Raw genomic sequence first — 24712 nt, 5'->3', positions numbered from 1 at the left:
AAAAGTCATCTGTGGTTTGTCTTTTGTTGGTATGTTTCCAATTATTTATAGAAGACTTTTATATTAGCTGTAAAAATCTTTTGTCATGTTTATACAGATGTAATTACCCTAACATTATTTTTTTCCAAAATGCATGTGATTTCTTGAGATTTAATAACAGTGTAGTATTTCTAAATGTCCCTCTTTCTATCAGGAAGATTTGATGAAGGTACACATATACACAGAATATATGGACAGAGCTCTGAGAGAGAGAGAGAGAAGTAGAGAGAGAGAGAGAGACAGAGACAGAGACAGAGAGAGATACACATACGAAGGGTCATAGCAGAATGCAAAAAGACCAGATTTGGAAAGCATCTGTATGCTTAATCCTGATAATTGTCTCAATAGATACCCATCTGCCCATTTATTGGCCTCATTTGCAAGCTGTATTTCAAGTCTCAGGATATTATGCATGAATATAAATACATGGCAGATGTAAAGTATATGAATGTATACTGCATTCTCTCTTAAATATTTGCTGTTTTCACATTGAGTGTTAAAGTTTAGAAAATGATATTCTGAAATAATGAAGGATTACTTATAGCCATTAAACTGTGAAGCAATGTCAACATTCCTAATTGCTTGACTACAAGCATTAATTATCTACACTGGGAGCCATGGCGTCCTACAAGCAGCATGCATGGTCTAGGGCTAAGCAAATAGGTTGACCTCGGTGTTGATGCTGCCTGTGAATGCATGGTGAATGGGGCAGCCTTGAGAGACTAGAAAGGAAAGGTCACCTCACAGACTAGAAGAACTGCCAATGTAGGAAAAGCACGTCAGTTGCAATGATCTCTAAGATGATATTTTGGAATTTCTTCTTCAGGACTACCAGACCTGGTTAGATTTACGCGAGCTGGAATGCAGAATTGGAGAACGCTATATTACCCATGAAAGCGATGACTCGAGGTGGGAACAGTATGCAGGCGAGCAGGGACTGCAGTATCCCGCGCACCTGATCAATCTGAGTGCTAGCCATGGCGACAGTCCTGAGGCTGAAGAGAGAGAGATGAAAGCCCTCAGTGAGCGTGTCAGCATCCTCTGATTCCCTCCCCTCTAATCTGTCAAAACACTGTGGAATTAATAAATACATACGGTCAGGTTTAACATTTGCCTTGCAGAACTGCCATTATTTTCTGTCAGATGAGAACAAAGCTGTTAAACTGTTAGCACTGTTGATGTATCTGAGTTGCCAAGACAAATCAACAGAAGCATTTGTATTTTGTGTGACCAACTGTGTTGTATTAACAAAAGTTCCCGGAAACACTAAACTTGTTATTGTGAATGATTTATGTTATATTTAATACATTAAACCTGTCTCCACTGTGCCTTTGCAAATCAGTGTTTTTCCTACCAGAGCCTCATTTTGGTGAGAGCCAGCTCCAATCCATGACACCATTGTGTTTGGTGTGCCCCTATTGATAGTGGTGTTGTAAGCAAACTCTTGAAGAGTAGATAATCTGCCGGTGTTCTGTGAACAACTCAAAATGCACAGTGGGTGGGGTGGGGGGGGAGAATGAAAGATGAGGAGAAGGCGTATAAGTGCTAAGATTGACTTGCATGAAAACAGTTCTACTGTGTGGTGTCAGATCCTCTGCCTGTCTGGTGTGCCTCAGTGTATTTAACTCTAGTGAGTGCACCTCATTATGTGGAGCCACTGCACTAAGCCTAAATGCCTTAGACTGTAAACTGCTTTACATACCAGATGCATTTCCTCCTTTCTTACAATAGCAACTGTATCAAGGAAAACCAGCAACCCACCAAATGTTGGCCTTTTGTGTATTTTTGAATAATAAGAAATAAATACTCTTTTCAAAGTTGGTGTCAGTATAATCCAGTTATTTCTACTTATAGTCTATGGTCTTCTATTTAGGACAATGAAGTTCAAAGCTATTTTTCTCAAAGATAGGAAAAATGAACATCAAAATGTAGAGAAGCATTTCTTTTTTTAACATTTTATATCTTTATTTACTTTTAGTGTATGAATGTTTTGCCTCACATGTATGTCTGCTCACCATGCATGTGCCTGGGCCTCGTAAAGGTGGTCAGGAGAGGGTATCAGATCCCTTGGAACAGTGATTACAGGCAGTATGCATGTTGGCCTTGAACCCAGGACCTCTGCCAGAGCACTCAGTTCTCTTAACTGCTGGGACATCTATGTAGAAAAACGTGTATACCTTGCATGTCACCTAACTTAGTTGGAAAGGAAACTTTCAAGCAAAAAATTAATAAAGCCGAACAGGAATGTGAAGACAGAAGTAGGCATGTACAAGTTGCAGACTCAATGTAATTTTCTGACTGATAACAAACCACAGGCTTTTTCTTTCTTTCTTTCTTTCTTTCTTTCTTTCTTTCTTTCTTTCTTTCTTTCTTTCTTTTTATTGGATATTTTCTTTACGTACCTTTTAAATGTTATCCCATTTCCTGATTTCCCTTCTGGATTCCCCCTATTTCTTCCTCCCATCCCCTGCCCCTATGAGAGTGTTCCCCCCACCCACCTACCCACTCCTTCTCATCTCTTCGCCCTGGCTTTCTTCTACATGAGGGTTTTTGAGCCTTCACAGGGCCAAGGACCTCTCCTCTCATTTATTCCCCATAAGGCCATCCTCTGCCACATATGTGGCTGGAGCCATGGGTCCCTCCATGTGTACTCTTTGATTGATGGTTTAGTCTCTGGGAGCTCTGGGGAGTCTGGTGGATATTGTTGTTCTTCCTATGGGATTGAAAACTACTTTAGCTCCTTCAGTCCTTTCTCTAACTCCTCCATTAGGGACCCTATTCTCAGTTCAATGCTTGGCTGTGAGCATCTGCCTCTGTACTTGTCATGCTCTCAGGAAACGGCTACATCAGGCTCCTGTCAACATACACTTCTTGCCATCCACAATATTCTCTGGGTTTGGTGACAGTGTATGGGATGGATCTCTGAGAGGGGCTGTCTCTGGATGACCTTTCCCTCAGTCTGTGCTCCTCACTTTATCTGTGTATTTCGTCCTGTGAATATTTTGTTCTCCCTTCTAAGAAGGACTGAAGCATCCACTCTTTGTTCTTCCAACTTCTTGAGATTCATGTGGTCTGTGGATTGTATCTTGGGTATTCCAAGCTCTTAGGCTGATATCCACTTATTAGTGGATATTAGTGAGTGCATACCATGTGTGTTCTTTTGTGATTGGGTTACCTCACTCTGGATGATATTTTCTAGTTCCATCCATTTGCCTAAGAATTTCCTGAAGTCATTGTTTTTAATAGTGAGTAGTACTCAGATGTACCACATTTTCTGTATCCATTCCTCTCTTGAGGGACATCTGGGTTCTTTCCAGCTTCTGGCTATTATAAATAAGACTGCTATGTACATAGTGGAGCACGTGTCCTTGTTATATGTTGGAGCATGTTTTGGGTATATGCCTGGGAGTGGTATAGCTGGGTCCTCAGGTAGTACCATGTCCTATTTTCTGAGGATCCTCTAGACTGATTTCCAGAGTGATATATCTACCAGCTTGCAATCTCACCAACAATAGAGGAGTGTTCCTCTTTTCCATATCCTTGCCAGTATTTGTTGTCACCTGAGTTTTATTTTAGCCATTCTGACTGGTGTGAGGTGAAATCTCAGGGTTGTTTTGATTTGCATTTCCCTGATGGCTAAGGATGTTGAATATTTCTTTATGTGCTTCTCAATACTCTTCGGTTGAGATTGGCTCAGTTTTATTTTTATGTGATATAAGAAAAATTGTTTTTCTTATAAACCATAAAAACTGAGAAGAATAACCTATAAGAACATCCACTCAAACAAGATACAGTCAAGAAGGAAAGGGTAGCACTGAGATGACCAGAATTACAGGTGCACAAAGTTTAGCAATGTGGGTTTTTTCCAAAGAGATGATAGTGGCATACTATATTACAAGATACAGATAGATAGATACATAGATAGACAGACATAGATAGATAGACAGACATAGATAGATAGATAGATAGATAGATAGATGGATGGATGGATGGATGGATGGATGGATGGATGGATGGATGGATAGATAGATAGATAGATAGATAGATAGATAGATAGATAGATAGATAAGATAAGTACATAGATAGAGATGGTAGATGTAGATATGTGTATGTGGTGCTGGTGGTGGTGGTGGTGGTGGTGGTGGTGTGTGTGTGTGTGTGTGTGTGTGTGTGTGTGTGTGTGTGTATTCATTCAAAGACTAAGGGTTGAGAAGCACTGAATAAATCAGAGTGCTAAGACTGAATTATTTCAGTTTAGTAGAACAAGCAAGAATATTTGATCTGTCCAGTGTTTAATATCTGTCTTTACTGGATTTTAAACCAATAGTCTGAAAAATTCAGTTTTTAAATCTACTACTTTAGGGGTGATATGGGGGAAAATATAATAGGATATAGGTTGTGTGTGCATGTGTGCATGTGCACATCCTAGTACATACTCATGTGACTGCATACAAAAGCATATTGGTGTCTCTTTGGGTTGACAGAATAGAACATGTTAACTAATAGAAGAATGAGTGTTGTAAGAATATGAACAGCATCTTTTCTATAACAAAAAAATAGTAAGCATATTCAAGAGAAAGTAAAGAAGTAAAAGTATATAAATCCCTCAATTTACTCGAGCTTTCTACCATGTGGTGTTTTGCTCTGTGTATGATTTTGGGGTGTGGATGGGGTATTCCTCTTGAGACAGTAATCCTTCTGGTTAGATGGAAAAATAAATTGCCAATGCCTTTAGAAAGTCATAGATAAAATTATGAGGCATGCCACAGCCTTGGCTTGGAGGAAGGAAAGCAAATAGGCGATGTTTGAGCATGACTTGAAACAACAGCCTTTTCTCCTCGCAGCTCTGCCAGGTGCACATTGAAGGCTTGACAGGGTACAGAGAGATTAAATGGACACTTTACAGGCATGAACGTATAACACTGAGAGGTGGAGACGTACTCTAGAACATCCAGGAGGTGGGAGGCATAATCAAGATTCAGATGCTCTTCCACACTGTTTTTAAAGGTTTGAAATCCGAACTGTGTGAATCTGAGAAAGCCATTCATATTTCAAATAAAAGAATCAACATCAACACGTTCACCCTTTCTGCAGCACAGAGACTGGATTAACACTGAGGCAAAATGAGTGACCCTAAGGCCAACTACCCTTGCAAGAGGTAGTGAGAGCTGACAAAAGCGACAATAACTAGGAAGATGGGAATGAGGTGCTTACAAGAGATGCTGGGAGGTGGAATCTGTGGTCCTTGTTAATGAATCCGTGGTCCTTGCTAATGATTAAATGTGAAATATAAGAGTTCAGAATGGACTTTAGGTTTCTGCTCAAGTGACTAGGAGAGTGTTAATTAGAGACTTATAAAGAGTATGTTAGTTACAATTTGAATATTTGGATGTCAAGTTCCGATAGCACTGCAGATGTAGCTTAGTTAGTAGAATGGTTGCCGTGGTGTCCATGAAGCCTTGGGTTTCACTCCTCAGCATTACATAAATCAGAACGCACTGGTATATTCCTGTAATCCAGACATTCGGAGTTGAAGCAGGAGGATCAGAAATTAAAATTATCCTCGCCAACCATCTTCCTACCTAGGTATCAGTGATGCGGTAAGGCTTCAGTGAGTCAGTACTCACTGCCGATGATAAAAGTATCACTTTCAGTAAAATAATCCACCGTTTAAAATAATGGCGTATTATGATGCCAATAGGAGCAAGGCAGTATATATTTAATATAAGATGCCGACAGACTTTTTTTTATCATTTTGCCAAACACAGGGGAAGATGTATCGTGTATACTTTGTCACAGTCAGTTGCTCTTAAGCAGTAACATCACTCGCATACTTGAAAGGCCATAATTGCTACTCTCTGCATGCTGTGATCTACCAAAGAGCCTACCACTGTTCTTGCTTTGTCTTGAGCAGAAAGAGAGTATGGAGAGAAATATTATTGGTCAGTGTTGCTTTTGTTATATCTACACTTGAAGGGAATACTCTGCTGCAGCTATTTTGATAGTCTCATGGTGAACTGTTCATGGGATGTATGTAGTGAGCACATGAATTTAAGAAAGCCACCACTCCCTCCTCTTTCCTTGTTCAGTCAATAGTAATTTTGCTTTCTATGAAGCACTCACAGCTTGCACAGTCTTTACCTGTCTTAACTGTCTTAAGAAACAGGCCTTGAGTTTTCCCGAAGACACACCAGGTCCCTGCTACCTTTACTTGCTAAGAGAACAACATTTCACTTTGCTGGAGGCACTTTCTAGGCCCAACCATCGCGATGCCAGTTCCTGACACTCTTTTGTATGGCTAGTGTTTGCTTTTCTGTTTCTCTTTACCTGCTTTTGTTCTTCATACATATCTTTAATAACATTTTTAGCATCTCTGCTTGGAATTTTTTGTTTCTTTTAGTTAATAATGGCTGGTTTACTGATTATGACATCATTACTTGTCTTCTACTTCAAATTAATAGTTTCTTAATTCTGGTGAAATGCACAAACTTTGCCTCATTGCGGATGTTTCCTCTGTCTTCCTTTACGATACCATCTTACATGGCATAACTTTAGAAGGGGCCTAACAATGCTGTTTTACAGTTTTACTGGGTTGAATTCAGACAGAGCATTCTCCCCGCCCTATCATTGCCCTAGCAAGTACAGCAGCCATTGAAGATTATAGTATTGATTCTCCATGGGTGTTTGCTGGTCAGCCCCCTGCATCAGTACAGAGCCATTTCCCCAGCCTGTATTTACCTATGGTAACACTGTGCCGAGGAGCAAAGGGTACAAACATGGGGCTCCATGTCCCTATCATTTTACTGAGATTTAATAGATAGCCTTGGATAAATGCTTATGGCTTTGTTGTATGACCAGTTTCTAAAGTTCTTTCTTTTTTTTCTTATGATAAACTATTAAATTTATCAGGTTGTTAAACCTTAATATGCACTGTGAAATGATACTCAATTCCAACTTTACATCTACTCCACTCCTTTTGTCAGGCTCTGATGTGTGAAGGATAACACTCTTTGTACCTAAGTTTACAGAGTTTTCTGTGACAAACTGTATGCACTTGTCTCAGAAAGCTTCCGAACCTACAGCCATTCTCACCTAATGGCGATATGATGCGTGGTAGACTCTCCCAAGTTGTCTTTCTATATTTAAATATAATAAAACCTTGGCGCCCAGGACAAGTGCTCTTCATGATCTCCTCAGCATCATTAGCTCTTCTGTTGCTCTGTCACTCTGGTTTAAGATGTTTAAGAAGTTTCTCTTTCTCCATGGTGGAAACGTTAAAGGTTTAGCAGAATGTTAAATTTTTAAAATGTTTTTTCATAGATGTTCTATATGCCTTTTTGTCCTAGTCTTTCTATTGTCAACCAAGACATACTCTGCCATCACAGACTCGATTATACATGCCGATTATTATCCAATAGCAGATTTCATTTTGATTTACATTGAGCTCTCTTTCCCACCATCAACAAACCAAAACAAATATCAGACTCTTCTTTTTCCTCTATTCAGATACTTCTATCCGGTATCTAATTTCTGCCCCCCATTCTTCCCCATCTGCTGATATAGGTGTGTGTGCGTGAATGTGTGTATATACATGTGTGGTAAATGCATAAGGATTCATGTTTGTGTTTGTGTGCATAGATGGTGAATATGTATGTGTACATGTGCTATGTGGTGTGTGTGTGTGTGTGTGTGTGGTATGTCTATGTGGTATGTGATGTGTGTGTGTGTGTGTGTGTGTGGTATGTCTATGTGGTATGTGTGGTGTGTGTGTGGCATGTCTATGTGGTATGTCTATATGATATGTGTGGTGTGTGTTTGGTGTCTGTGTGTGTGTGTGTGTGTGTGTGTATTGTGTCTGTGTCTATGTGTTTAAAGATATGATCCTTTATGCCTGTGCACGAGGAAGCCAGAAGTTGACATGAGGTATCTTTCTTTTTTTTTTTTCCGGAGCTGGGGACCGAACCCAGGGCCTTGCGCTTCCTAGGTAAGCGCTCTACCACTGAGCTAAATCCCCAGCCCCATGAGGTATCTTTCTATCACTCGTTCTCATCGCTTTGAGACCAGGTCTGTCAGTGTATCTGGAGTTCACACTTCTGATTATACTGTCTGGCCAGTAGCATCCAGAGTTGTGTCATTCTCTGCCACCAATTCTGGAGCTACACAGGCAGGCAAGACTTGCCCAGGTCTTATGTGACTGCTGGATACTCAAACAAGAGTCCACATACTTGTACAACAGACAAGTTACCACTCAAACCTCTCTTCAGTCCCTCAAGTATCTTAATTATAACATATTTTACTTTACTTACCTTTAATTTCTAAGTTTACAACTCATAGAATAAAGTTCTCATTTTTGGATCATCGGTGACTGTCTTCTCTTACAGCTTTCAATGCCTTCCAGTATAAAACTAGTAGATTTCTCTTAGTATGGAAGTGAAAAACCCAAATGAGATAGATAAAGCCCTGGTTCTGGGTACCATGGGAGTCCTGTAATCCCACATGGGTTACTGAGGAGATTAAATGGAATAATTCATATAAAACTCTCACAGTATAGCTGTGCCAGGGAATTAATAAAGCTTTCCAGAGTGGCATTTATTGTTAGTCATTCAACAAGTATTTTTCATAACCTTCAATGTGGTGGTACACAGCAGATGAAAAGGCCCTCATTCCTCTACATCTTTTCTCCTCCGATGCCATACCTATGTCTATTTTTTACAGATTTTCAGGAAGGAAATGAACTTTGAGACTGGCAGACACAGATTTTCCCACACCAAGTTTTATTGAGTGAACTTAGACAAATTACTATAGATCATATCAATCTCACATAGCATAGCACAAATAAAGAACTAGAGAAGTTTACTTCCTTAACTTTCTGTTGTGGAGTCCAGGAGAGGACGTCTGGTCTAATGGAGCTAGAGTTACAGTAGTTTTGAGTTACTAAACTTGAATGGTAGGAATCAAACTCTGATCCTCTTCAACAGCAGCATACATGCTTTTAATTGCTTGACCATCTCTCAGTCATAGAATATGGTATTTTTATTCATTTCAACATTTGATAAAAGCAAGATGACTGGATCATGTTGTCAACTGTCTTCATTTTCTAATTCTCAGAAATATACTATTGAGAAACAACAACAACAACAACAAAAACAAACAAAAAACCAATGCACTCTTCTGTGGTTCTCTTTTGAATCTTGCACTATATCCAAGAAGTTGGATATAGATAATTTCTTTGTATGAGTATAGAGAGCCAGCCCTACTGATTAAAGAGCAGTATCATGTTGGAGCAAGACACACAAGCCATTAGAGAAGTAAAAGAACCATCGTATCTCATGTTGTATTTGAAGTTGTTCTTTTGGGGATATGGAGACTAGTTTGTGCTGAGAGATGACTTTGAGTTTCATGTAAGAAACATAGTCTAAATGATCTGAGAGATCATTTCAAAGACATTCAAATTAATTTTCTCCTATTAATTTTGTTCTTACACTACAAAATGTCTAGCTGATTCCTCAGTTATCACTGAGTGTCTCCCATGCATGAAAGGCTCATGAAAAAAATCTCTGGATGCTTTCCAGGAGTTTTGTCCCATTTTGTATTGAATCAGAGGCATAGGAGGACACATTTGCATAATAATATAGAAAGAAGAATGAACTTGATGTGAACAGAGTAAAAGGTCCTGAAGAAGTCACATAAATGGATAGATAGAGAAATTCACATATTCCGGGTTAAATTCACCTTGATTATCTATAACTTCAAAGACCAGGAAAATGTCATACTCTGCCATAAAATAAATGGTGGCAGTTTTTGAGATTGGGAGTATTCTAATCATTTATTTTATATTTGATAAAGGAAAAAAATTTAATTTTTGATTGGGTTCAAGAACTGAAATACTATCTTTAAGTTAATGTTCACAGAGAGATACAATGTCTTCTAGGAAAGTCAGAGTCTATATTTAGCTGACTATACCTGCCATACCCTTTCTGAAAGAAGTGTATCCTTTTATGAGCAGCATGCATTTCTCTCTACTCTGAGTCTTTCCCTTCATTCTTACAACTAGGCTAAGCACAGCTCAGGACATGCAGTCTTGAAAAACTGCAAAGTGAGCTATGTGGACTTCATTGTAGCTTGTGTACGTATAGAACCAATCATGAGAATAATTATCCTTCTGCAGACTGATATTTCAAATTCTAGTTGCAAAGTTTTAGCCTCTTCAGCACATGGTTTCATTTTATAACTTGGCTACTGCATTTCATTGTTACAATTCCGTAAAACTGAAGGGAAAAGTGAAGAGGATCACAAACTTCTCCGCAAAGGGAAAAAGAACTGCCTGAGTAGGAACTGCTTTATGTTCACATAGCAGCTTCCCTGTAAGGCGCTCAAAACATCTCACAAACATTCTCTCCTTAATCTTGTGGGGACTGCCCTCCAAATACTTCCTTAGATCCCTTGGATAGGGAGATTGATACATTAAATTGTTGTTTCTAAGTGTTTCACCCTGAATTGTGAGTAAGGAAGGAAGCTACCCATATACAGCCCTTACTATCTTTAAGCTCTTGTACAGAAAGTCTGCTGTACATGTCTGGAAATTGTAAAATGTGCAGTTCAATGTAACTACACAATGCCACGTACAAAAACCTTGTGAAATTCCAGCAATAAGAAATGAACAAAGATTGGAGCTGAAGACCTTTGCCCGTTGACCAGATGCACTAGACCTGTCTGCATTACCTATGCAGCATGGGGTTTTTATTATTTTTTACCTAAAGATGTCTCCTTTCGGTAATGACAAACATGTTTCTTTAAGAAAAAAAAGGCCTGTTTTTTCTCAATGCACCTTTAACAGTTTTTAAATTTCTTTCATATCTGGCCAAGTCATTATTTTGAAGAACTTCATTTTTAATTTGTAATAAAGTTTACAACTTGATCTTTTAAAAACATCAACAAACTCCAATTACCTGTTAATAAATAAAGGTCTTAAATGATAAAAATAAAAATAAAAACCTCAGTCACTCTAAAGCCCTTCCTAGTCCTTTTTGTCTTCTTAAAATAATGCCTTCGAAGAACATCTGTGTTGCTGACTGAACCAATGTTTCACCATTACATCAATGGTCACATTTTGTCTGTTTATTTGTTAAATTACTACAATAGTCAGGATTGTTTCCACTCTGGCTTATTAATAGAGTAGCTGTATATGTGTAGATTTCTCTGTGAAAAACAGGTTTTATTTCTCTCTGTTAAGTACCCGTAGTGGGACTGTTTGCTTGTATGGAAAGTCCATGAGAATTTTTCTTTTAACTTCAACTTTTGAGATTATAATACATTTACAATATTTCTCACCTTTCTTCTCTCCAAACTCTATATACCCTCCTTGTTCTATTTCAAATTCATAGCCTCTATTTATATGTTATTGTATGTATACATGTACACACACTGTACCCCATTTTTTAATTGGGTTGTTTGGGTTGTTGCTAACCTCTCAAACTCTTTATATATTTTGGATATTAGCCCTATGTCAGATGTAGGGCTGAGGATGATCTTTCCCCGATGTGTAGGCTGCCTTTATGTTCTACTGATGGTGTACTTTTTCTTACAGTTTCATGAGGTCCCATTTATCAGTTGTATATTACAGTTTCCTGATAGTTACTTTGAACATTTTTATATAGATGAAAGTTTACAAGATTTCTTTCAAAGAGATATCTATTTAGATCTATTGCTTATTTTTATTCAGGTTATCTTTTCTCTTTAGTTGTTGAAGATCCATGTATAGGCCAGATATTAATCACTATTTTTAAATATTAACCTATTATCAAATATGTACTTTGAAAATAATTTTCTTTCAGTGCCGAGTCTCCTTCTTCAATCTCTTGAACTAGCCCTGTGCTGTGCAGAAACCTTTTAGTTTGATGGAATGGTGTTGACCTATTTTAACTATTACTTTCTGTATTTTTGAAGATTAGGATATTCTTGCAGAGTTGGATGTGGTAACATATGCAGACAGTGGCTGGAAGAGCTGGAGTTCAAGACCCAATTTAGCTATATAAGGAGTTTGAGCCTATCCTGAGCCACATGACACCCCCTCTCGATAAATAAACTCCCAATTCCATTAAAATTTAATCCTTCCTCATACCAGAATCATGAAGTACTGTTACTGTCCCAATTTATTTTTTTTATTTTGGTGATACACCATGACCAAATGGAACTTGGGGAAGAAAGGATGTGTTTCAGATTACAGTTTGTTTTTGTTAGTGTTTTTCTGCTGTGAAACAGACACCATGACCAAGGCAACTCTCATATTAAAGAACAACATTTAATTGGGACTGTATTACAGGTTCAGAGGTTCAGTGCAATATCATCAAGGTGGGAACATGGCAGCATTTGGGCCAGCATGGTATAGAAGTTGTTCTACATCTTCATCTGAAGGCTGCTAGCAGAACACTCACTCCAACACAGTTAGGACAAGAGTTATTAAAGCCCAAACCAACAAGGCCACATCTTCCAACAGTGCCACTCCCTGGTCAAGCATATACAAACTGACACAACTCCAAATCACCACCCATCACTGATGGAATTGAGCATGAGCCTGAAGACAGGAACTGAAGCAGAGACCATAAAGGAATGTTTGCTGTCTCCCTTCCCATGTTTACACAGCCTGTTTTCACCTACTACTCAGAACCGCATGCCCAGGGTGTTACCACCAACATTCATCTGGGCTTTTTCCATCAGTATTCAATCTAGAAAATTCCCAACAGACATGTCTATGTACAATCTGATGGAGGTAATCTCTCAGTTAAAGTTCTCTCTTTACAGATGACTCTACTTTGGTCCATCTGAAAAAGAAAACTAAGAAGCAAACAGTCTTCTCTAAGTGGTTTCACAGTATTAGGTCTAACGTTTATTTCTTTAATATATTTAGAGTTATATTTTAAAGCAATGTCATACAATGTATTTTGATTGTTTTTTCCCTTCCCAAATAACTCCTTTTATCTAGATCTTCCCTGCTCACCCAACTATGTGCTCTGCTCTCTCTCTCTCTCTCTCTCTCTCTCTCTCTCTCTCTCTCTCTCTCACACACACACACACACACACACACACACACACACACACACACGCGCGCGCGCGCGCGCACAGAGAAACCCTCTCTGTCTCTGCTTTTCAAAAACAACCAAAAATGAAAATCAAACCAACAACGTAAAGACCAATATATCAAAACTAAACATGGAGTTCATTTTGTGCTGGCCTACTTACTACTCTTGAGCACGGGGCCTGTCCTTGAGTGTAGTTTATATACCTACTGACACAACACTGGAAAAAATTGATTTTCCTATTGCTCATTGGTATCAATCACAAATAGCTTCTTGGTTAGTTAGGGTTCAATATTCACTTCCTCATCTCATTGTTGGGACCCCATCTGGTTTGACTTTTGTAAATGGTTAAAGAAAGGGATCTACTTTTACTCTTCTGACTATAAACATCCACATTTCCTGTTACAATTTACTTAAAATTCAGCCCTTTCAGTATATTCCTATCAACATTGACAAAAGTCAGTTGACTGAAGGTGTGTGACTTTCTTTGTAGGCTGTCTATTGTATCTATTAGCCTATGTGTCTAATTTTAAGATCACACAGCTGTGAGTCCTACAGGTTTGAAGGACATTATTTTTCTACACTAATTTAAATCTTTGTGCCACTGTGCATGTGTGGAGGTCAGATGACAGAACAGACAAAGTAATAGAAGATTCAATAAATTCAAATATAAAGGGGAGGAATGAAAGCCGAAACCAAAAAATAAAACCATAAACCAAGCCACAAAACCAAAACCAACCTTAAATCAATCATGTATTAAATTAATTTAGGGAAGGAAAACAGTGTGCAGGTAAACAGTTACATTTTACCATCAGGTGTGATGTGTATGTATGTTTTCACAGCTGACAACATGATATTGGATAGCTAACGGGTGTTCTGTTCCCTGGGGAAAATTATTTCTCCTGCTTGAAATATCCCTCGGTTGTCTGTATGTGCAGGGTTGTCTGCTATGTGCAGGGTTGGGGTATGTTTATTGTTAGTGTTCTTGTCAGGGTTGGGGTATGTTTATTGTTAGTGTTCTTGTTCAGATCATCTCTATTTTAAAAATTCCTTTTAAATTTTATGCTATTTGAAAATTATTTTAGAATCAGATTGTATATAAGGTTTTGTACGTTTGTTCTCAAGATGCTTTTAGCTAGTCATATATTTTTGTCATTTTGAAAATCTTTATATCTAAATTGGTTATTTTTTACCACTGATGCCCAATATGATTCTGGGATCTGTCTCTGACTTCCTCAAAGCTAAGATTACCCACAGGTGCTACCAACCCTGACTTTTTACAAGAATTCTGTAGATTCTAACTACTCGGGTCCCCATGTTTGGAGCTGGCACATTACCAACTGAACCATGACCTTAGCCACCAGCTCTCCTTTACATGTGCATTATTATTTTATCTTTTTTTTTTTTCCGGAGCTGAGGACCGAACCCAGGGCCTTGCGCTTCCTAGGCAAGCGCTCTACCACTGAGCTAAATCCCCAACCCCTATCTCTCTTTTTCTTAATTAGTAAGGGGCTTGCTCTTTGATCCATCTAAAAATATCAACTTCCTTATTCTGTGGGTTGTTTTGTACTTTTACATTCTGTTCTGTTTATTCGTGCCATATTATTTAATCATTCTGTATTTTGTATTATTAATTTGCATCTACAACCTTACTATGTTTTTAATTCCCTGAAATATAATCATAGACTTTTTATTGATAGTTTTCTATTTTTTCCATGAAGCTGTAGATTGCTATAAAGTCCCCTTTAGTACATTTTCCTGGACCATAGGTTTTGTCATTCTGTGTTTCTGTGATTATTTGACTCAATAAATTTAAAAATATTCTTGATAATTTTACTTAACACAGAGTATAACTTTACTGTGTTTGCTTCCTGATATTATGATATCACTTTTTATTATATTATGTTAAATATATCATAAATGATATATAATTAAATATATTTTTACTTTTAATGTTTTATTATACTCATTTTTATTTTGATATATATTAAATATATATGTAATTACAAAATTATGTAATTATATATCAAGTAAAATATATAGTATATTATATATGATATATATGTATGATCTATGTGATATATGATGATATTACATATAAATATTTTCTATTTCTTTATATTACATTTATATTTATATTTTATTATACACATTAATTATATTAATAGCTATACTATTAAATAAAATTATATAAATGTATTAACTTATATATAATTTATATATTGATTTTATATAATTATAGAAATTAATAAATTTATTAAATATCACATATATTTAATGTAAAATATATCATGATATATATACTTGTATATTATATATAATGAATATATATAAATAAAGATAAATACAGTATTTTAAAGGTAAGGTGTTAAAGTTTCCTGTTACTATTTTACTAAAGTTACTCTCTCCTTAACTATTATTTTTTTTTGTTTTTTATGTGTTTAGGTGTTGGTCTTTGAAGTGTAAATACATTTAGAATTTTTTTTGGTATAATAGACCCTTTTGTTTTTATTTATTTACCTTGTCTCTATTCATTTAGTTTTGTTACAGTCTCTTTCTTCTTAAGCATGGCTATTGCTGGTCCCTATTGATGGATTCCGTTTATGCTCTAGAACACGTTCCATCTCTTCATTTCAATCTTATAATAGAAGGTGAATTAGTTTTCATGTGACAGACACTTCTCTTTTTTTATCCATTCAGTCATTCTTTGAAAAATTGGTGATCCAATCAATTTACTTTTATTTTCATTATCAATAGGTCTTGTGACAGCCACTTCGTACGTTCTTTTCAAATAATTTCAAATTTTCTTTTAAATTTCTTCTCCTCTTGATGTTTTTGTCTGTGATGGGTTTGATCTAGCAACATATTTATATTTTTTGCTTCTTTTGTCTTCAATTATAGATTTTTTTCCTTTGTCTTATTTTGAGGCTTACAAAACTCTTTTCAATCATACTACTTATTTTTAAATGGGCTATCCTCAAGTTTGCAAATTTGTTTTTCTGTTTAATCTTCACTACTGAAGATGCCTTCTATCATGCTTTGACTTTTGCTAAGGCATTTTTTTTCTCACCCAAATTTCTGCTTGCTTTTTTGAAGCTTCTTTGTTACATTATTGAATTGTTTCTTGACATCTTGAAGTATGTGGAATTTCCTTAGAACAACTGTTTCAAACTCTCCTTCTAAATGTTCTACCATTCTGTCTATATTCTATACGTTGTGACTTCTCCTTTTGACTGCCATGTGAGGCCGCCATGCCATCTTTTGAGCACTAAAGCATAACACATTTTTCCCAGTCATTGTAATCTGCCTTCTTGACTGTGTTTCTAGAAATTATAAGTGAACTCTTTGATTTATCCAAGCTTATCGTTACTTCTTTTGTTTATTTCAGTACTAGATTGAACCCTACCTTCGGGTTGGCCATGAGTCCTCCATTGTGTGTCGTCACTATTTCAAATGCAAACCTCAGAATGTCGAAATCCATAATTGAAGGAGGTTCCTTCTGGACCAGTGTTCATGTATTCCTGTGGCTCCGTTGGAAGGTAGTAGAACCTTTAAAGTTATAGCCTAGTGGAAGAAAATTACGACAAAGGATTTGTTCTTGACCACCTACTGTTTCTCCCTTTTTCTGAGTAACCAAAAGATAAAGAGGCCTCCTCTGCCATTTGCTTCTGCCATAATGCACTGTACTTTATAGGCCTAAAGCAAAGGCCCAGTAGCCACAGAGACCTCTAAAGCTGTGATCTCAAACAAAACCAATTGTTTCATCACCATGATAAAGGCTAATTGTGGGCTGATGTCACAGGTGAGGCAGGTACAAGATAGGAGGCAGCCTGTCATTGGATGAGAAGGAAGGATGGGCAGGAGAAAAGTTTGAAGGAAGAGGAGGAGTCTGGAGCAGAGGGAGGAGGAAACAGGAAGGACAGAGAGAGCAGTCACAGTGGAAAGAAAATGGAAGCTGACCTTAAGATTCTGCTCTGTGTATTTACAGGTTGTTATTAATGTTCTTAAGGGATGGATGGTACTGGGCTCTGTATGTTTAGGTGGGCAATGATATCTTATCAATTGGGCCAAAGGTTATTGTGATGTGTGTTCTTTCATGTGTAGATTTAAGTGTAATGGAGTGTGGGGAACCTGGTCTGGGCCACCACAGACTTGGCATGTGTGTTTCTGGCATGGAAACTTGCCTTGGGAACTAGATAGGTAGAGAGATTGCTGCCAGGCTCAAAGAGAGGTCTTCGACAGTGTGATATGGAATGAAGCAAAGCGGATGAGAGGCTTTGCTGACTGAGAATTAAGATATCCAGCAGATATCATGGGGCACTGCAGTGCCGGACCTAGAGTGGGTTCTAGACTCTTTTATTTTTATATTTTTACAACAACAGCTAATACTCTATTTTTGAGTCTAATTGAATTTGTTCACATTCAATGTTCAGCAGCACAATTTAAGCTGTACTTGGATCTGTTGTCAGGAGAACTTCTAAGGATCAGATGTGGAAAGTAATAATTTTAAAATAATATAAAGGGATGTCAAACTGACCAGAAGCAGATTTATGTGACTAATTTTTAAATTTCAGTGTGGACCTGGCTGAATGTAGAATCCCATAGGAGTCATGTTTGTGAGAATGAGGATGCTTCTATTGATCTCTGACACCATCTCACTGCTTTGGTTCTTGGACTAACAAGCTAGATGTTGTGTGCAGAGCATTCTCCTTTATATTTTTGCCTTCTGGCTGTCAGCACAGGTGACCAATATGTTCTGCTCATACTGCTATGACTTCAAAGTCGTAATGGATGGACTATATGCACTAAAATTGTGATTGAAATTAAAATTGCATTTAAAAATTACTCCTTTTGGATATTTTGTCTTAGAAACAAGGAGGAACACATACACACTTAAACTCAGATACACTCATAAACATGCATGCATGCATGTATAGCCTCCATACAGACACACACATATATTTTTAAAAAAATATTTACTCATTCTTTTTATCGGCATGTATGTGTATATGTATGTGTGCGTGTGCATGTGCATGTGTGTGTGTGCGTGTGCATGCATGTGTGTGTGCGTGTGTGTGTGTGTGTGTGTGTGTGTGTGTGTACTAGTGCCTACTGAGGACAGAAGAAGGCGTTGCATCCTGTGGAGCTAGAGATAATAGGACTTGGGAAGTACCTGGTATGGGTCCTGAAAACCAAACTCCTGCCCTCTAAAAAAAAGCAGCAAGTACTCTTAATCACTGAGCCATCTCTCCAGACCTAAAATTATACAATTTTATTGAAGATATTGTTCATAAAGCCACATGTACCTATAACACCTTTAGGGATATCTTACCATGCTGGCCATTGCTGTGTTCATAGACGTCACAGCTACATAGGATGGTTGGTTGCTTTCCACCCTTAGCAGATTATTAGTATCTTTTGTTACTATGAAAGCTACCTCCCAGAAAGGAGGCTTCCAGGTAAGATCAAGCCTGAAGCCTCTGACCTTGTCTCCAAAGTACATTATAGACTCCTATCTTGGACTTGATCAACATCCATCTAATTGAACTTAGGGCCTATACAATAGGAGGTAGAAAATGCCTGGCACTTGAAACCTGGCAAATTCACTGGAGCCAATGAGGTCACGGACCTTAGAGGAGAATCCTCTCGCATCGCTTTACTAAAATAGCATAATCCCTAATCATATCTCAAAAATGTATCCTTATACCCACAGTTAAGGATAGCTCTCAACCTTCATCAAAGAAGTTTCTATTTGTAGCAGTTGAAAATAATCACAAAAATCTATGACTTGTCAAAATGCAGAAAGAACTGATTGTGGGGTATCCAGAACCAATGGATTCATCTACACTATAACTCCTGCACCTAAACTTAGGGACTATATCAGAAGAAGGAAATCTTTTAGAACTTTGAATGGAAATATTAAGAGTCAAGGGATTAGGAAGTCTGCTGTGATATAGTGTTTCTTACAAATTACAAGAGAGCTACACCCATGATAACTCAATTATGGCTCTCTAAACAGTACCTGAATGAACAATGGCAGTATCAACAGACATGCTAAGGAAGAAGGAGGTAGTTTCATGAGACTCAACACTAGACAAAGAACTATAGACAACTAAGGACTGCTGAGCAAAGAAGAATCAATTGCCCCAGAAATGAGCCTCATAACTGGTTATTCAATTACAGATGGCAGCCTTAAAATCATTTCATACAAGAAACATTTAACAAGCTTAGCATTTTATTATTTATATATGCTTATGTACATATATGTAACAAGAATAATTAAAGGGAAATAAAATGTAAGAGGCCATGAATTTGAGAAGGGGTGAGTAGGTGGGAGAGATTAGAGGGAGTAAAAGAGAAGAGGGAAGTGATGCAATTCTGTTTTAATTTAAAAGATAAAATATATTTTTAAATTATATTTTCCAGAGAAGTAATAACTAATATTAGTGAACTCCAACATTTTATTCTTGAAAAAAAATTTAAAACAATTTACCATTGAGAGGTGTAATCTTAGGGTTGTTTTGATTTGCATTTCTCTGATGACTAAGAATGTTGAACATTTTTTTAGGTGTTTCTCAGCCATTTGAAAATCCTCAGCTGAGAATTCTTTGTTTAGCTCTGTACCCCATTTTTAATAGGGTTATTTGATTCTCTGGAGTCTAACTTCATGAGTTCTTTGTATACATTGGATATTAACCCTCTATCAGATGAAGGATTGATAAAGATCTTTTCCCAATCTGTTGTTGGTTGCCATTTTGTCCTAACGACAGTGTCTTTTGCCTTACAGAAGCTTTGCAGTTTTATGAGGTCTCATTTGTTGATTCTTGATCTTAGAGCATAAGCCATTGGTGTTTTGTTCAGGAACTTTTCTCCACTGCCCATGTGTTCGAGATTCTTCCCCATTTTTTCTTCTATTAGTTTCTTCTATTAGTTTTTCTTCTTTGAAGTTTGAGTGTATCTGGTTTGATGTAGAGGTCCTTGATCCACTTAGAGTTGAGCATTGTACAGGGCAATAATGGATTGAGTTTCATTCCTCAACATGCTGACCTCTAGTTGAACCAGCACCATTTGTTGAAATGCTATCTTTTTTCCATTGGATGGCTTTAGCTCCTTTGTCAAAGATCAAGTGACCATAGATGTATGAGTTCATTCCTGTGTCTTCAGTTCTAGTCCACTGATCTACTTGACTGTCTCTGTACCGATACAACACAGTTTTATCACTATTGCTCTGTAATACCGCTTGAAGTCAGGGATGGTAATTTCCCCCAGAAGTTCTTTTATTGTTGAGGATAGTTTTCGATAACCTGAGGTCTTTGTTATTCCAAATGAATTTGCAAATTGCTCTCTCTAACTCTATGAAGAATTGAGTTGGAATTTTGATGGGCATTGCATTGAATCTGTAGATTGCTTTTGACAAGATGGCCAGTTTTACAATATTAATCTTACCAATCCATGACCATACCATGGGGGATCTTTCTATCTTCTGAGATCTTCTTTAATTTCTTTTTTCAGAGACTTGAAGTTCTTTTTTTTTTTAACTTGAGTATTTCTTATTTACATTTCGAGTGTTATTCCCTTTCCCGGTTTACGGGTCAACATCCCCCTAATCCCTCCCCTTCCCCTTCTTTATAGATGCTCCCCTCCCAATCCTCCCCCCATTGCCGCCCTCCCCCCAACAATCACATTCAGTCTTAGCAGGACCCAGGGCTTCCCCTTACACTGATGATCTTACTAGGATATTCAATGCTACCTATGAGGTCAGAGTGGAGGGTCAGTCCATGTATAGACTTTAGGTAGTGGCTTAGTCCCTGGAAGCTCTGGTTGCTTGGCATTGTTGTTCATATGGGGTCTCGAGCCCCTTCAAGCTATTCCAGTTCTTTCTCTGATTCCTTCAACGGGGGTCCTATTCTCAGTTCAGTGGTTTGCTGCTGGCATTCACCTCTCTATTTGTTGTATTCTTGCTGTGTCTCTCAGGAGAGATCTACATCCGGCTCCTGTCTGCCTGCAATTCTTTGCTTCATCCATCTTGTCTAATTGGGTGGCTGTATATGTATGGGCCACATGTGGGACAGGCTCTGAATGGGTGTTCCTTCTGTGTCTGTTTTAATCTTTGCCTCTCTATTCCCTGCCAAGGATATTCTTGTTCCCCTTTTAAAGAAGGAATGAAGCATTCACATTTTGATCATCCGTCTTGAGTTTCATGTGTTCTAGGCATCTAGGGTAATTCAAGCATTTGGGCTAATAGCTACTTATCAATGAGTGCATACCATGTGTGTTTTTCTGTGATTGGGTTAACTCACTCAGGATGATATTTTCCAGTTCCATCCATTTGCCTACGAATTTCATAAAGTCATTGTTTTTGATAGCTGAGTAATATTCCATTGTGTAGATGTACCATATTTTCTGTATCCATTCCTCTGTTGAAGGGCATCTGGGTTCTTTCCAGTTTCTGGCTATTATAAATAAGGCTGCAATGAACATAGTGGAGCACGTGTCTTTTTTATATGTTGGGGCATCTTTTGGGTATATGCCCAAGAGAGGTATAGCTGGATCCTCAGGTAGTTCAATGTCCAATTTTCTGAGGAACCTCCTGACTGATTTCCAGAATGGTTGTACCAGTCTGCAATCCCACCAACAATGGAGGAGTGTTCCTCTATCTACACATCCTCGCTAGCATTTGCTGTCACCTGAGTTTTTGATCTTAGTCATTCTCACTGGTGTGAGGTGAAATCTCAGGGTTGTTTTGATTTGCATTTCCCTTATGACTAAAGATGTTGAACATTTCTTTAGGTTTTTCTCAGCCATTCGGCATTCCTCAGCTGTGAATTCTTTGTTTAGCTCTGAACCCCATTTTTTAATAGGGTTATTTGTCTCCCTGCGGTCTAACTTCTTGAGTTCTTTGTATATTTTGGATATAAGGCCTCTATCTGTTGTAGGATTGGTAAAGATCTTTTCCCAATCTGTTGGTTGCCATTTTGTCCTAACCACAGTGACCTTTCCCTTACAGAAGCTTTGCAGTTTTATGAGATCCCATTTGTCGATTCTTGATCTTAGAGCATAAGCCATTGGTGTTTTGTTCACGAAATTTTTTCCAGTGCCCATGTGTTTGAGATGCTTCCCTAGTTTTTCTTCTATTAGTTTGAGTATATCAGGTTTGATGTGGAGGTCCTTGATCCACTTGGACTTAAGCTTTGTACAGGGTGATAAGCATGGATCGATCTGCATTCTTCTACATGTTGACCTCCAGGTGAACCAGCACCATTTGCTGAAAATGCTATCTTTTTTCCATTGGATGGTTTTGGCTCCTTTGTCAAAAATCAGGTGCCCATAGGTGTGTGGGTTCATTTCTGGGTTTCAATTCTGTTCTATTGGTCTATCTGTCTGTCTCTGTACCAATACCATGCAGTTTTTATCACTATTGCTCTGTAATACTGCTTGAGTTCAGGGATAGTGATTCCCCCTCAAGTCCTTTTATTGTTGAGGATAGTTTTAGCTATCCTGGGTTTTTTGTTATTCCAGATGAATTTGCAAATTGTTCTGTCTAACTCTTTGAAGAATTCGATTGGTATTTTGATGGGGATTGCATTTAATCTGTAGATCGCTTTTGGTAAAATGGCCATTTTTACTATATTAATCCTGCCAATACATGAGCATGGGAGATCTTTCCATCTTCTGAGGTCTTCTTCAATTTCTTTCTTCAGAGTCTTGAAGTTCTTATTGTACAGATCTTTTACTTGTTTGGTTAAAGTCACACCGAGGTACTTTATATTATTTGGGTCTATTGTGAAGGGTGTCGTTTCCCTAATTTCTTTCTCGGCTTGTTTCTCTTTTGTGTAGAGGAAGGTTACTGATTTATTTGAGTTAATTTTATACCCAGCCACTTTGCTGAAGTTGTCTATCAGCTTTAGTAGTTCTCTGTTGGAACTTTTGGGATCACTTAAATATACTATCATATCATCTGCAAAAAGTGATATTTTGACTTCTTTTTTTCTGATCTGTATCCCCTTGACCTCCTCTTGTTGTCTGATTGCTCTGGCTAGAACTTCAAGAACTATATTGAATAAGTAGGGAGAGAGTGGGCAACCTTGTGTAGTCCCTGATTTTAGTGGGATTGCTTCAAGTTTCTCTCCATTTAGTTTAATGTTAGCAACTGGTTTGCTGTAAATGGCTTTTACTATGTTTAGGTATGGACCTTGAATTCCTATCCTTTCCAGGACTTTTATCATGAAGGGGTGTTGAATTTTGTCAAATGCTTTCTCAGCATCTAATGAAATGATCATGTGGTTCTGTTCTTTCAGTTTGTTTATATAATGGATCACGTTGATGGTTTTCCGTATATTAAACCATCCCTGCATGCCTGGGATGAAGCCTACTTGATCATGGTGGATGATTGTTTTGATGTGCTCTTGGATTCGGTTTACCAGAATTTTATTGAGTGTTTTTGCATCGATATTCATAAGGGAAATTGGTCTGAAGTTCTCTTTCTTGTTGGGTCTTTGTGTGGTTTAGGTATAAGAGTAATTGTGGCTTCGTAGAAGGAATTCGGTAGGGCTCCATCTTTCAATTTTGTGGTATAGTTTTCGTAATTCGGAGACTTGAAGTTCTTGTCTTACAGATCTTTCTTTCACTTGGCTAGAGTTGCATTGAGGTATTTTATGTTATTTGTGACTACTGTGAAGTGTGTTGTTTCCCTAATTTCTTTCTCAGCCTGCTTATCCTTTAAGAAGAGGAAAACTACTGATTTGTTTGAGTTAATTTTATATTAAGCCACTTCACTGAAGTTGTTTATCAAGCTTAGTAGTTCTCTAGTGGAACTTTTAGGGTCACTTAAGTATACTATCATAGCACCTGCAAATAGTGATATTTTGACTTCTTCCTTTCCAATTTGTATCCCTTTGACCTCCTTAAGTTGTCTGATTGCTCTGGCTAGGTCTTCTACTATATTGACTAAGTAAGGAGAGAGTGGGTAGACTTGTCCAGGCCCTGATTTTAGATTCCACCTCACACCAGTCAGAATAGCTAAGATAAAAAGCTAAGGTGACAACAGATGCTGGCGAGTACGTGATGAAAGAGGAACATGCCTCTATTGTTGGTGGGATTGCAAGTTGGTACAACCATTCTGGAAATTAGTCTGGAGGTTCCTCAGAAAATTGGATATAGTACTATCTGAGGACTCAGTTATACCTTTTCTGGGCATATACCCAAAAGATGCTCCAACATACAACAAAGACACATGCTCTACTATGTTCATAACAGCCTTATTTATAATAACCAGAAGCTGGAAAGAACCAAGATGTCCTTCAACAGAGGAATGGATAAAGAAAATGTGGTACATCTACACAATGGAATACTACTCAGCTATTAAAAACAATGACTTCATGAAATTCATAGGCAAATGGTTGGAACTAGAAAATATCATCCTGAGTGAGGTAACAACACAAAAGAACACACATGATATGCACTCCCTCATAAGTGGATATGAGCCTAAAAGCTTGAATTACCCAAGATACAATCCAAAGAACACATGAAGCTCAAGAAGAAGGATGAACAAAGTGCAGATGCTTCAGTCCTTCTTAAAAGAGGGAACAAAAATATTC

The 24712-nt window shown here is 37.7% G+C and overlaps 1 protein-coding gene and 1 long non-coding RNA gene across 15 annotated transcripts in view; both read left to right on the top strand.

Moving 5' to 3' along the window:
- Prkd1 (protein kinase D1) overlaps positions 1-1856 on the top strand; it is a 313794-nt gene extending 311938 nt beyond the window's left edge. For 11 of the 13 annotated variants that reach the window (XM_039113015.2, XM_039113014.2, XM_039113019.2 and 8 more), the window contains one exon: positions 866-1377. In XM_039113015.2, the coding sequence (XP_038968943.1) occupies positions 866-1084 (219 nt within the window). In that variant the 3' untranslated portion in view covers positions 1085-1377. Of the gene's footprint in view, positions 1-865 lie in introns of all 13 variants that reach the window. The other 2 variants (NM_001412095.1, NM_001276715.2) reach the window with 1 other exon arrangement.
- Positions 1857-16962: 15106 nt separating this feature from the next.
- The window catches only part of LOC134479381 (uncharacterized), a 59696-nt gene continuing 51946 nt past the window's right edge, over positions 16963-24712 (top strand). For both annotated transcript variants that reach the window (XR_010052667.1, XR_010052666.1), the window contains exon 1: positions 16963-17103. This is a non-coding gene — a long non-coding RNA (uncharacterized LOC134479381). The remainder of the gene's footprint in view (positions 17104-24712) is intronic.

The sequence above is a fragment of the Rattus norvegicus genome, chromosome 6 (genome assembly GCF_036323735.1).
Source record: "Rattus norvegicus strain BN/NHsdMcwi chromosome 6, GRCr8, whole genome shotgun sequence".
In the NCBI taxonomy this organism is placed as follows: domain Eukaryota; kingdom Metazoa; phylum Chordata; class Mammalia; order Rodentia; family Muridae; genus Rattus; species Rattus norvegicus.
This window is presented reverse-complemented; position numbering and strand designations above follow the sequence as displayed.